We start from the raw sequence: 12,766 nt of genomic DNA, 5'->3' as shown, positions 1-12,766 counted from the left end.
CTTGCTTTGTTTGCTCTCTTCATACATTCACTGCTTCTTTAGGAATTTAACTCTTGATCTCATCCTCTAATCTCTAAAACCTAGACTTTCCTACATCAAGGAACATATTTTTTCTATGAAAGGCAGGTGGTAATTAAAAACAAACTGAAACATACTAGAATCCAAATTAATCTTCTTATATTATTGCTTATGAAACTGATGCTCATTAAAAAGTTATTTGATATTTCCATTCATCTTTTTTAACCTTATAGTTCACACATTTAAAGATACAGAATCTATTCCATTATGATTGAGCAATAATGTCTAATATAAGAAATCTAGTTCCTATCTAACAACTTAAAACTGTACAAATTATGTACAGGTATATTCTTTGGTTAACTTTTTTTTTTTTTTTTTACCATGATTCTCATTGAGTTTTTAAGGCACCCAAATAATTGAAGCCTAAGGTATATTAAGACAAGTTAAAATTCCCAAAACCTTTGAAGACTTTTAAAGAAGCTATTACTTTCCTGGGTAGGGTCAGCTTTCCCGCCATGGCCCCGTTGAGTGCAGTCATTGTCAGCTTGGCAACTCAAGGGGCTGATCATGTGTGTGCTGATCTAGAAAATTATAATGTACTAGAATAAGGTCTCTAATTTCTATTGCCTCAATTTCCCAGTGACAGGAACTCTAGGCTATGTCCTCTTTTTAGCTTTAAAAAGCACCCTTTCAATTGTCGTTTAAGAACATGTAATCTTGAATTATGGCACTAGGGCTGCAGGCAGAGCAGTAAAGAGTCAACTTCAGTGTTTAAGAATTTCATGGTGGAATAATTTTTATTATTAAATTATCAGGCAGGGCTGTAATGGTGAAATCTTTTAGTTTTATCTGATTACACAAATATTTTCTACTAAGAAAATAATACTAAAATACAAATTAAGGCTACTTAGTAAATGCCTCAGGTTGGCCAAAAATTGTAAGAAAGAAAACCTTTGGATGATACATCCTGTCTACATTTCTGCTACTGGTCTCCTGCTTTTATGATTCTCCTTGGCAAAATCCACATGACAGTAATTTTGTGTAACCTTCTGAAAGATGAATTTGTCAAAAGGCTAGGATGTAGACGACACTTGCCGTTTGACGCCTTTTTCCTTTTAGTTCTATACAGAAGTGCGAAGTGGAGGTATGTCATCCATAGGAATGCCATCACGTGCATTTTCTTGACTTTCTGGCATGGCTGAATCATTCAAATTTGGATTGTAGTAGCTAGAATTCCCAAAACTCACATCATAAGGTTCCGGTGCATTGTCTAATCGCAGAACTAAAAAAGTAACAAAATAATATTGTTTCACAATGATACTCGGACAGATTCACGTTCAGACATCCACCAAAGTATAGGAATTATTCTAGATGAGAAAATAAGTAGAGTTTTATATGGGCTTTTTATATTTTAATTTTAAAATTTTAAATAAGTAGCTGTTTTTCAAGCTTCATTTTTTATAAGATTAAGAGTACAGTTTTACTTCCAAAATTTTACTGTTGATGGACTCAAAGTAAAGGAACTGAAGAAGAGACCACTATAGTATATCAATACCTTGTATAAGGAAGTGTAGACAATGCCTCATTGACTTTTGAATCTTATGATTTCAAAGCCTTGTCAATATGTTCAGAATTCGTCACTTCTGGTGTAAATTTTTTTAAGTGAAGTCAATAATTTTTAAATTAATGTTATTATTTTACCAAATATCTCAGTATCTTGATGGCTAAACCATTTAAGGTGGGGGAGATAACAAACATTTGTGGGAGTTTATGTTTTCTTCTGATCCATTCAAGTTACCATGTACTTGAGGTTTTCTGACTGTTGATGTGGAAATTTAGTTTTCTTTTTAAACAAATAGTCATTATTTCCTAAAGATCTTGAATTCATTTTCAAAAAAAACTGGACATGCACTTGGTATCTTAAAGTACTACCAGGAATAACTAATTGTTAATTAAATTAGTAAACTATTCACTTAGGCATCATCATTTGCTTATCTACTTATTCCTCTAGCCATCTGTTTACAAAGGAACCTTAGGTCTTTGGGAGAGGTGTCTCAAAGCTGTTTTTGATGGACAAAACAGTTGTTGTGATTGAGTTATTCCTTTATGCCTCTATCACTGCAGTTTAGATTGTATCAATTTTTGATAAATTGAGTTTTTGCATGAGATTACATGTAAAGACAAGATAAAGGTTAAAAAATGGATTGAAAACCACTGTTATAAATCCTATCCTTTAATTTTGAAGAATGATACTTTTTGTTTTGTATTAGTTCCTAGAAACCCATAATCAGAATTCAGTTACATTTATAATTAACAGATTTGGTTCAGAATATGAGAAATATATCAGTCATATCTGAACTCATTGAAACTCAAGATTCAGTAAGACTTCATCAATGGGACTCACCAGAAGCATTTAACTATTTGTTATGGTGACAAGAATCCCTTGTGCAAACCAGAAGACAGATTTTTTTTTCCCTGAAGTATAAAACTACAGATGAACCAAACATTAAATCAAATATCAAATTGATATTATATTATTAAAGCACAAACTGACAATTTTATTTTTAGTATACATATTTCTCATTCATAGATATTATGGTTGGCCTTTTCCATCATGTGAGTGGAAAATTCCTGAATTAAGGTACAATGTGACTTTATGTGTGCAAATATGCAACTTTTAGATACTTTGTTTTAGAGCCTCATTAAGAGGGTTAATGGAGGACTGCTGTTTCTGTATAAACTTTAAAAGAGCTCCAAATTAGAATCAATCTTTGTTCAAATTACTGCTACTTAGTGATCTCACAATGGCAAGGAATAGCTCTGCTTTCACTTGCTAACCAAACTGGTCATTTTTTCCTTAATGTCCTACCATTCATTATCTTCCAATTTTATACATATGTTTTAGATTCTTGGATTATGATTTAAAACCAATTTTGATGCAATGAGTAACACTTCAAATGTTTTTTAAATTTCACTCACAGGTTTATAATTATTTTGGTTTTGTTCTTTGATAAACAGAAGATGGATCAGAATAAGTCTTCAGTTTATTCATTCATATGAATTCTTTTGGAATTACCTTCTAGGCAATGCAGTGTACATTGACATCCTCATTTAATTAAAACCACTGTGCCCAGGTGAAGTATTGAAAATAGCTTTTACCTGGTTCATTTCTGTCGTCATAAAGTCGCCGATGGGAAAATGAATCCGTTTTCCTTTTTCCACACAACAAGTAGCCAACAAGAGTAAGCAATGAGACACCCAGAATAGCACCTAAAATGGCCCCGAATACTATTCCTGTATTTCTATTTTCTACAGGACAAAAAAAATTTAAAGAAATATAAAATAGTTATTCAAAGTACCAAAATCCATACATGTTAACTTTCTTTATACCAAAGAATGTTTAACATTTAAAAATTAGATAATAATGTGTTTGTGTGTGTGTGTGTGTGTGTGTGTGTGTATGTGTTTTATAAAGTACTGTTTGGGATATATTGGTAAACGTATTTGTTGATAAAACCACACTTCTAATTTTTAATTACATTGAAATACTTCTAAGTCTTAGCTCTATAACTGTGTCTTGTTCTTATTAACATCAATAGCACTGAAATGCCATGTGTATACTCCATTAAGATCTAATATCAGTGTTGAACTTTAATGATAAAATGAACTTTGCACTTGTTTCTATAAATAATTCAAAGGTGAAAAGCCAATAGGAGTGAGTGGGTAATAGAAAATGAAAAAACAAATAAGAAGTCACTGCAAGGAAAAATCAGTGTATCCTGATAGAGCTTATTTCTAAATACCACAAATAAACCAAGGCAAGATAACTTCAGTGCCTTGCATATCAAGAACAGTTGTCTAGGCCTGAGCTTAAGGGAGTTCAAAATTTCACTGTATTATTATTTTCACTCCGTATCTTATTTGAAGACTAAATTTTCAATAAACTAAGTGTTCTCTGAACTGAAATTTAGTACATTTCTCTTTTTTTTCTTCTCTTTTCTTGAGGTACTCATTAATTAGGTAGCAAAGGGTCTTGCAGGGTCTCTGATTCTATATAAAATCTCATTTCTAAAAAAATTAATTTTCATGTTGGAGTACAGTAAAATTGGTAGTGAAATAAAAGAGAAGTAAGCTAACTAAATTTTGTTTTTACATAAAATAGCAATGGTAAGAGTAAGTACTCAGTATTCTCAATATGTATATTAAGTTTAGATAGACTAAAAGAGAGGAAGTATTTTTTTAAATGACAAGATATGTTAAAATCATAAATGTACATATACAATATATTGATCATGGTGTTATAAAAAGCCTAGATTTCAGAATTTAAAACTTTTCATACACACTGGCAACAGCATTCACATAGGAATTTGTATATATGATTTGGTTTTTACATTATTAATATAATCCTTAAGTAAGCCACACTGGAAGTGAGTTCTTGAAGGAAAACAAATTATTAAAAAAACATTTCAAGGGGGGAAAATACATTAGATCTGAAAAAACAAAACATTAATGAATTATTGAAACTTAGTTATCTTTTTTCATTTTATGGAAAAATGTAAAACCATTTTTATGTTTCAAATGGAAAAGCTTGATGTAATCCTTGAATGAAACATAAAAATGTCCACATAATAAATTGTCTGTGATGGTGACAATTTATAAATTCATTACTTTGTTCAACTTTTTTAAAACTCATATATATAAACTCATATATATATACTCATATATAAAAAACATATATATGAACATATATATGTTCAGTTGTATATATATAAGCTTATATATATATGCTCATATAATTATATATATATATATGTGTAGTTAAATAGTAGTCACATGAGCATGTGGAATTTCAGGTAGTCTTCTCAAGATTCATTGAAAATTGTTACCTAGTATCTCAAAACTATACCATTGCTTTAGTCTCCATCTTTTCTTGAACTAACCTAACTTCACATTTTGTCTCATTGTCTCCTTACACTCCCAAAGAGAAATGACTAGTATATGTTCATTGAAGCCCAAAAACCACTTCAGTATTTCTAGTGACTATAATGATCATCCCTCAAAAGTGAGAAAATTCATGCTACTGTGTTATCCTCTATTTTTCTAGCATGGTGATTCCTTAGACTTACTCTGCATGACTTATTTGGAATTTCAGTTTCACACCAAAGGAAAGTTAAATTCATTTATATTTACCTTTTTGGGGATCTGATGTATTTGGAAAGAGTTTTGAATTATTGGTGAATTTTAAAGTAGGCTGTAGAGTTGTTTTTTCTTGATAGGGAGTAAACCCAGTGAAGCTATCACTGTTTGTGGTAAGCCATCCACTTGGTTCCACTATCAAGGGGGTCACAGATGGAGAAGCTGGTTCTGAAGAGAGGATGCTAACTGTAATGGAACTGTTATCGGGAATTTTCATGGTGTCATTGACCAAAGACCAAGTGAATTTTTCTGAAGACAGAGCAGGTGTAGCATTGGTATGTGCTGAGATGGGCAAAGGATCTTCATCTGCTATAGGTGCATTCCAAGGCAATTTAGAAACAAAGCTATGGATCAAGGGAGGGCTTGTGGAAATGGTGGGTGTGGGTTTTAGACTGCCCAAAGAATGCTCAGCTGACGAGTTACTGGAGAAATCTGTTATTCCATGGCTTTTGTTTGGTAGATTCAAAGGAGGAGAATGACTCGCCTTGATATTTGAGGTGGTTATATTTTCTTTATCGGAGTTTAAGTTTGCTTCACTTTCCAAAGAAATAGGTTTATTTTCCATTGTTTTAAAAACTTCTGCAGTGCTCTGTGTTGTGTTTATGCCTTGATTTTCTTTTCCATGGCTCCCCGATAGAAGTGAATAAAACAAAGTTGAAATCAACAGAATTTTGGCTAAGGTCAACATTGTAGGCTTCTTTGGTATTGGTTTTTTTTGAAAGGAATCTGAAAGAAAATAACCATCATTTGAATACCTTAATAAAATATTCTGAGTTTTTAAATGGATCTATATATTTTAAAGTAATAAAAATCTAGACATCATATAGACATGATAATGTCATATTTTTATTCCAAAATTGCTTATTTTGGTTATGTACTTAAACTAGTGCCATTGAGTACTACTTTCCATGTAATCTTTCTTCCTTTGTTGCTTCTAGGGAAATGCCATGCAAAAATTTTCTCAAGCTATACACTGCTATTTCAAAGACCATTTAGCTTGGGAAAAGGTGGAAGAAAACCATAAACACCCACCCACTCACACACATATATTTAAAACATGTATATGAGCTGTTAAGTAAAATTTTTAAAATATTGTAAATATAGACCATGTAGAGCTGGCTGATTTCTTCAATCTATTTAAGAAAACACATTCTTTATAAAGATGTCATTTGAAATATTTATTATGAAAATGACATTACTGATTATACATTAAATGCACCACATATTAGGTTTTTTAAAGTGAGTCAGTCAAGAATACCCCTGAATACATTTTATTAGTATCTACTTTGAATTACTTGAATTTGAATATATCCCTTTTCCACAATACTTTTCACTTCATGATGTCCTTCTTGCTACTTAATCCCTAATTGGGGAGATTCAGAAGTCTTCTAGATTTAAGGATATTCTTTAATCTTATTCTCTTATTTTATAAAAGAAGAACATGTTTGGGTGTGTGTGTGGAAAAATATGCTAGATAATTGCAGATTGGGTCCTGATCACCAATCCAGGCACACCATTCTGCCTCCTAAGTGTGAAAGTACCAGAATTCATAAATAGGGTGATATAGAAAAATGTTTTGAAATCAGATTTATATTAAAATTCTGGCTTCTGATACAAATAACTCATGAAAAATAATCATCATAATAAGCAGTCGCTTTTTAATCATTATAATAAACTAACTTCAGAGTGTTGTTCTGATGACTGAATGGGCTGACTTAGGTAGCAGCACTCTAAACAATATCTAGCCTAAAGTAAACACTTAATAAATGCTAACCTCCATTTAATATTCAAATATAATAATATATCTATAGCATCTTTTTGGTTACAAAGTTTACAGTATCATCTTATTTGATACAATCCCTTGATGTGGCAAGAATAGATTGTATTATGTCCATTTTGCAGATGAAGAAACTGAAGTTTACAATGGCTAGTAACAGAAGCTGGTAGATGGAAAAGGCAATATTTAAAGCCAAGTCATCTGACTCCAATCTCATAAGAGGCTAAAATTTGAAGTGCTTTTACTGGAAAATTTACTTTTTTAAAAAATTAGACTTTTATTTCTCAAGCAATAAAATCTGAGTACTAATTTCATGTTATTTGAATTGAACCTTATTTTTCACTGAAAGCCTCCATGCTGACTGAGAGAGGAAAAGGGAGGAGGTACAACTGCTGTTACTTAGTTCTTTTATTGTGTGCCATTTCTCAACAGCTCTCTAAAATTTTTACAAATATTTTCAACCTTGTTGATGTGTCATTAGGGTCTACAGAGCTTCTAAACACTTCCACTAGTTATGTGTTGGTTTCAAGTACCAAGTCCCCTTTAACATAATGATTTTTCACATATGGTACAACGTAAATATATCTATAATATATGATAATTATCTTCAAAGTCTGATAGTTCTCTTTGAAAGCTTTTAGCAAGCAATTTCATAACCATGCACTTCCAGAATTGTAGACATATTGTATCTTCCATGCCCTATGGTTATCACTTAAGAAAAACCTACTTAAAAAGAAAAGCAGGCAGACATATGAGGACGTTCATAGTGGCATTATTTACAAGAGCCTCAAACCTAAGTGTTCATTAGTAACAGATTGGATAATAAATGTGGTGTATTCAGATTGTGAAAATTGATGAGCTAGAGCTGCATGCAACGACATGGATGATTATCACAAACATAATGCAACACTTAAAACACCAGTTGTATTGTGTGATTTCAGTATATAAAGTTCAAAAACAGGCACAAAACTACATTGCTACAAATTGGGAAAGTGCTTTATTACTGGAAGGAAACAGACAGAATTGATTGGCTGGAGCATGGAAGGACCTTGTGTGCTGGTGATACTCTATTTCTCAACCTGATTGTGATTACGTAGGTGTTTGTATTTGTGATCATTCTGCTTATTGTTATTTCATTCACTTTTCTGTGACAACTAGGACATTTAGATTGTTCTAAAACTGTTTAACATAACTGGAAAGTATATTACTATTGTGCATTTGTTATATCAGCTGCTTTACATGTTTTCTATTTAATGCTAATCAAAAATAAACAAATGATGAAGGGCTTATTAATCCCACTTTACAGATGATTAAGTGGGACATAAATAATGTAAGTAATGCGTCCAAGGACACATAGCTAGTAACTGAGAGATCAGATTTGGATTCAAACCTTGACATGTCTGATTTAAAGCTAGTCAATATTCATCTTTGTAACATAAGTTGCAAAGGAATATAGAATTTGGTACACAGCTGCTTTTTAGAACTTCTTTCTACCATTACTTTTTTTTTTTTTTAAATACAGCCTCTCCAAATTTAATGATTTTAACCAGAGCAGTTTATAATCCCATTTTTACAAAACACTGAGAATATGTCTCTCTGTCTTCAGAGAACCCATTAAATACACTAAATATGCTTTTGCTCTAATATAAGAAAATCACAACAACTGTCTATTATGGTTTCTAGATGGATATCTTTACCGCGGAGTTTACAGATGAGCATTTACAAAGCATGAATGATTATCTCTGGCACCTGTAGTTGACCAATATTTACTTAAACTGATGCCTCACCTAGCACGTTTAAAATATAATTCATTTTAGTTTAAAAATAGTTACGTGTACCTTTTCAGAAACATCTCTCTCCCGTGAACTCTGCAAAGTTTACAGCAAACATAACGGTCCATTTCATTATCTTCTGCAAGTGATCTAATTTGTAAACCGTACTTGGCCACTATTTTCAACATTATTATGGCATTTGATTTATTTTCTCTATATCTAGTTGTTTTGCTATTTTTCTCTTCCTAATAAAGTGGTCACCAGTGGAGGGAAAAATGTCCTTAGCTGTTCTTCTGTTTTTCTTATAATATGATATGAGAGACATGGCATTGAGCTTTCATTCCCTGCCTATAGTGAAAATCTACATATCAAGAGTCAATAAAGTGAATTCTGCTGTTCCTGTTTCACCTTGCCTGTGACATTGAATCACCAAGGGGATCTCTCATTCCTTTACCCAGCTTTTGATTGTAACTTGAAAACCTAGGGTATCAACACCCCAAACCTGCCCAGCACTCTGTTACTGCCTATAATTTATCTCCCAGGAAAAGGAGAGAAAGGGAAGAGAGGGGTAGTTCAGTATGTTGTGAATACTATTAAATATTTACAGTTTATTCAGAAATTGATACAGTTACAGATAAGGCTTTTGTGAAGACGGATTGTCCTGACATTGCAGTAGGGAACAAGTTTGCCTCTGCTGCCCAGCTTCTAGGAGAACCAGGTTACGCCACTTACTCAGGCCCCTTTCATCTTAAAGTCGTAGAAGCAGCCAGAAATTGAAGTCATCGCTATTCAGAACCCCACCATGAAATTTTGCTGGAGTAAGGTCCAGGAGATTTGGCCTAAGTTTGACCTCATGCTAAATGAACAAAGCGCTTTGCAAGGGACAAAAACCTAATAGAGGTGGGACAGCAACTCCAGAGGGCAACAAATGAAATGTATATATGTTTTATTTTTTGGTGTGCTTTCCTTTAGCCTTTCTCCATCTCTGGAGTTCAAATATCTAACTCTATGCTATATACTTGTTTTATAAAGCTGAAATGATGATGGATTATAGATGGTATGCCTGAGTGCGCCCAAGTTCATCTGTCAGCCAGGTGCACTGTGGGGGCAGACAGAAGGTGGGATGAAAGAAAAGTAGAATTGCAGAGGGAGAGAAATCAGGAGAACCCGATAACATGATTTCACCTCCTGACCTTTGCCTCTTTTTGCATCTGGGTGGTAACTCCTAAGAGGAATTTTGAAGTTATAAAATAGAAACAGGTTTAGGATCATCACAAACTCGAAAAACTTCTAAGGGTAGAATTACTATAAAGTGAACAGAGAAAGAAAGGAGGATTTCCAGTTCCTTTGTGATACCTTAGGATTCTAAACTTTCCTGTATATATTAAATTTTTTCTGTTTCTAAAATTTCACTAGTTTTAAAATATACTTTCATAGTGTCACTGTTTTTAAACAACTCCTCTACACAGAGAGAATGAACACGACTTTCGCCTTCTTTGTTATTGGCACTGAAAGTGGTTTCACATTACTACTTTTGTATGGAGGGCTGCAGAAGGTGATGAGAAAAAACAAAAAACACCTCTGGCCAGTAAGGGAAGCAAACCCACATTCACTGTTCATATTTTTGCTTCCTCTTAAATGCATAAAGTCATTATTCTGTCCAGGCTCTATGTTGAAATCGTGAGTCATACTTATTTTATACCAAGCTTTGGAAATAAGGAGATGTCCTGGTTTATGTCAGGTAATTAACCCATGTAAGGGCAAAGAAATGCTAGTCATTCCAAACAGAATCAAAATCAGAAATCCTAAATAGAATCATCAGTTCAGGTACACTGCAGGCATAATATAAAACATGCTTCTATAGTAAAATCACTGATGAGTATACATGGGGCTGCCTTTTCTCCAAGTTGCATTTGATCATTCTTACAGATCTTAGGCTACAATTTTTTTTTTTTTTTTTTTTTTTGAGACGGAGTCTCGCTCTGTCGCCCAGGCTGGAGTGCAGTGGCGCGATCTCGGCTCACTGCAAGCTCCGCCTCCCGGGTTCACGCCATTCTCCTGCCTCAGCCTCCTGAGTAGCTGGGACTACAGGCGCCCGCCACCGCGCCCGGCTAATTTTTTGTATTTTTAGTAGAGATGGGGTTTCACTGTGGTCTCGATCTCCTGACCTTGTGATCCGCCCGCCTCAGCCTCCCAAAGTGCTGGGATTACAGGCGTGAGCCACCACGCCCGGCTAGGCTACAAATTAAGACAGATGGGTTTTGTTTGTCTCTCTAAAGAAAACTCTGTCTGCCATGTAACTAACATCTCAGGAAGAACTTGAGTGTTACTCTGAGTGGCTTTTTCCAATGTTGGAAAAAGTATTTTTAGTTTCCTAAATGCAAGAGCAACAATAAATGAGGACTTTAGACTTCCTTCTAAAAATGCCTCTTTTATGAGGGTTTTGGAAGGGTAACCAACTAGAAAAAGGATTGTGCCTGAGAAACTTAGGCCTCTCATTTTACTTTTATTTGATGTAAAAAGAAAGAAAAAAGAAAAAAGAAAAGCCTGACTTTCTTTCAAGAAAAAAAAAAAATTCAGAAGTTTGGGAACATTATTCTGGCTAAAGACTTAGGCTACAGAAACACAGGAAAAATGTAGAATTTGTCATACGACCCACTACCTTAGGGGTTTTCAGTAGTAAACTCCAATACTTAAATAATTAGTGATGGTGTCAAGCTTTGAAAGAAAGAATGCTTCTCTGAAAGAAATGTTCTAGATTGAAATTTTCAAGCATAGGGTTTCCAGCCTTCTGTATCATACTTTAATGTCTGTAGGAGCAGCCTCTATAGATTAAATAGAAAGTACATAAATGGAAATCAGCATCCTTTTAATAAAAAAGAGGCTTATATAGCCACAAAATGAAAATAATTTTCAGAAACTTTACCACATTTTCATTTCATAGGATGTTTTCTGTAGTAACTGATATAACCTTTTAGATTTCCAGTGAAAAACATGTACACATATGCTAAATAATTATATGTACTGTACAATAGTTTGCCAACTTTGTAATTAAGAAAACATTTGAAAAAGATGTATAGAAGCTTCTAATCTATTTTATTAGAGGATTTTTTTTCCAAAACTATTCTAATACTTAAAGCAAAAACCTCTAACACTTAAAGCAAAAACCTTTCAGCACAAATGCATAATTTAAATCTAAGATTCAATTTATATTCATGCTGCCGCTTCCACTTTAAGCATTTTGAAACCTTTACTAAGATCTGACTTAAGGAAATTCTATTTCACAGTCACGTATGTTTTAAATAAGGGTTTTATTTAACTCTTCTGCTGGTTCCGTAATCTAGCAAATTTAGCAGTAATTTTTAAAGCTAACTTATTTAAGAGTGCAAATACTCATTTGGAAGGTAATTACTTAATAAAACAACTACTTGTCTTTACAAGGATTGCCGTAGCTACTTGCCAGGCTGTTCTGTCAAAAGTTGAGACCACTGTGATTCTCTTTAGTAAATAAGGAAGAGAGAGAGTGGAGAGTGAAAGAAAGAGAGAGACCTAAGTAACCATCACACACTTACCTTCAGGCTTAGGAGGTATTTACAATCAGGAACTGAAATATCACAGTTGTCCTGTCTGAAAGCAATCTGTCGTGCATTAGAGAAAACAGATGGGTTAAGTGTGACAATGTCGCACTGAGCAGGAGGGTGCCAGGGAAACAAAATTAGCTGGGGCTGGCTGTATCTTGCTTGTGTAACAGAGCGCCCAGGAACCTGACTGACCTGCTTCTCAGCTGTAAGCATTAAGATATCACCTCATTCAGGCCTTTAACAACAACAACAAAAGCCCAGCCCTCCAGTTTTCATAGGTTGATCGTTTTAGCTTTGGGACAAGGTATTACTCTCTCGTGAGTGGTAGCAAAACATGGGGCATCATTTCCCCCCGCCAAGTGAAAAAAAAGGACAAAGATTTTGGCAAAGTCATCTGGTATAGCAGGAATTTCTGACATGTG

The 12,766-nt window shown here is 33.7% G+C and overlaps 2 protein-coding genes across 9 annotated transcripts in view; one reads left to right on the top strand and one right to left on the bottom strand.

Moving 5' to 3' along the window:
* The window catches only part of ANO3 (anoctamin 3), a 476,116-nt gene that overhangs the window by 372,848 nt on the left and 90,502 nt on the right, over positions 1–12,766 (top strand). The window lies entirely within an intron of this gene.
* MUC15 (mucin 15, cell surface associated) lies at positions 789–12,663 on the bottom strand. Its single transcript, XM_005578365.5, has 4 exons — positions 12,336–12,663; positions 5,209–5,940; positions 3,178–3,327; positions 789–1,300 (listed from the first exon to the last, which is right to left on the bottom strand). The coding sequence occupies exons 2-4, from the start codon at positions 5,900–5,902 to the stop codon at positions 1,140–1,142; spliced, it is 1,005 nt and encodes a 334-aa protein (XP_005578422.2). The 5' UTR covers positions 5,903–5,940; positions 12,336–12,663; the 3' UTR covers positions 789–1,139.

This window comes from Macaca fascicularis, chromosome 14 (assembly GCF_037993035.2).
Source record: "Macaca fascicularis isolate 582-1 chromosome 14, T2T-MFA8v1.1".
Lineage (NCBI taxonomy): Eukaryota > Metazoa > Chordata > Mammalia > Primates > Cercopithecidae > Macaca > Macaca fascicularis.
This window is presented reverse-complemented; position numbering and strand designations above follow the sequence as displayed.

Coding starts and splice junctions, on each gene's coding strand:
- MUC15 (XM_005578365.5), bottom strand. CDS start 5,902: ATGTTGACCTTAGCCAAAATTCTGTTGATTTCAACTTTGTTTTATTCA. Junction 3,328..5,208: donor TACATCAGATCCCCAAAAAG/GTAAATATAAAT, acceptor TTTGTCCTGTAG/AAAATAGAAATACAGGAATA. Junction 1,301..3,177: donor TGACGACAGAAATGAACCAG/GTAAAAGCTATT, acceptor TTACTTTTTTAG/TTCTGCGATTAGACAATGCA.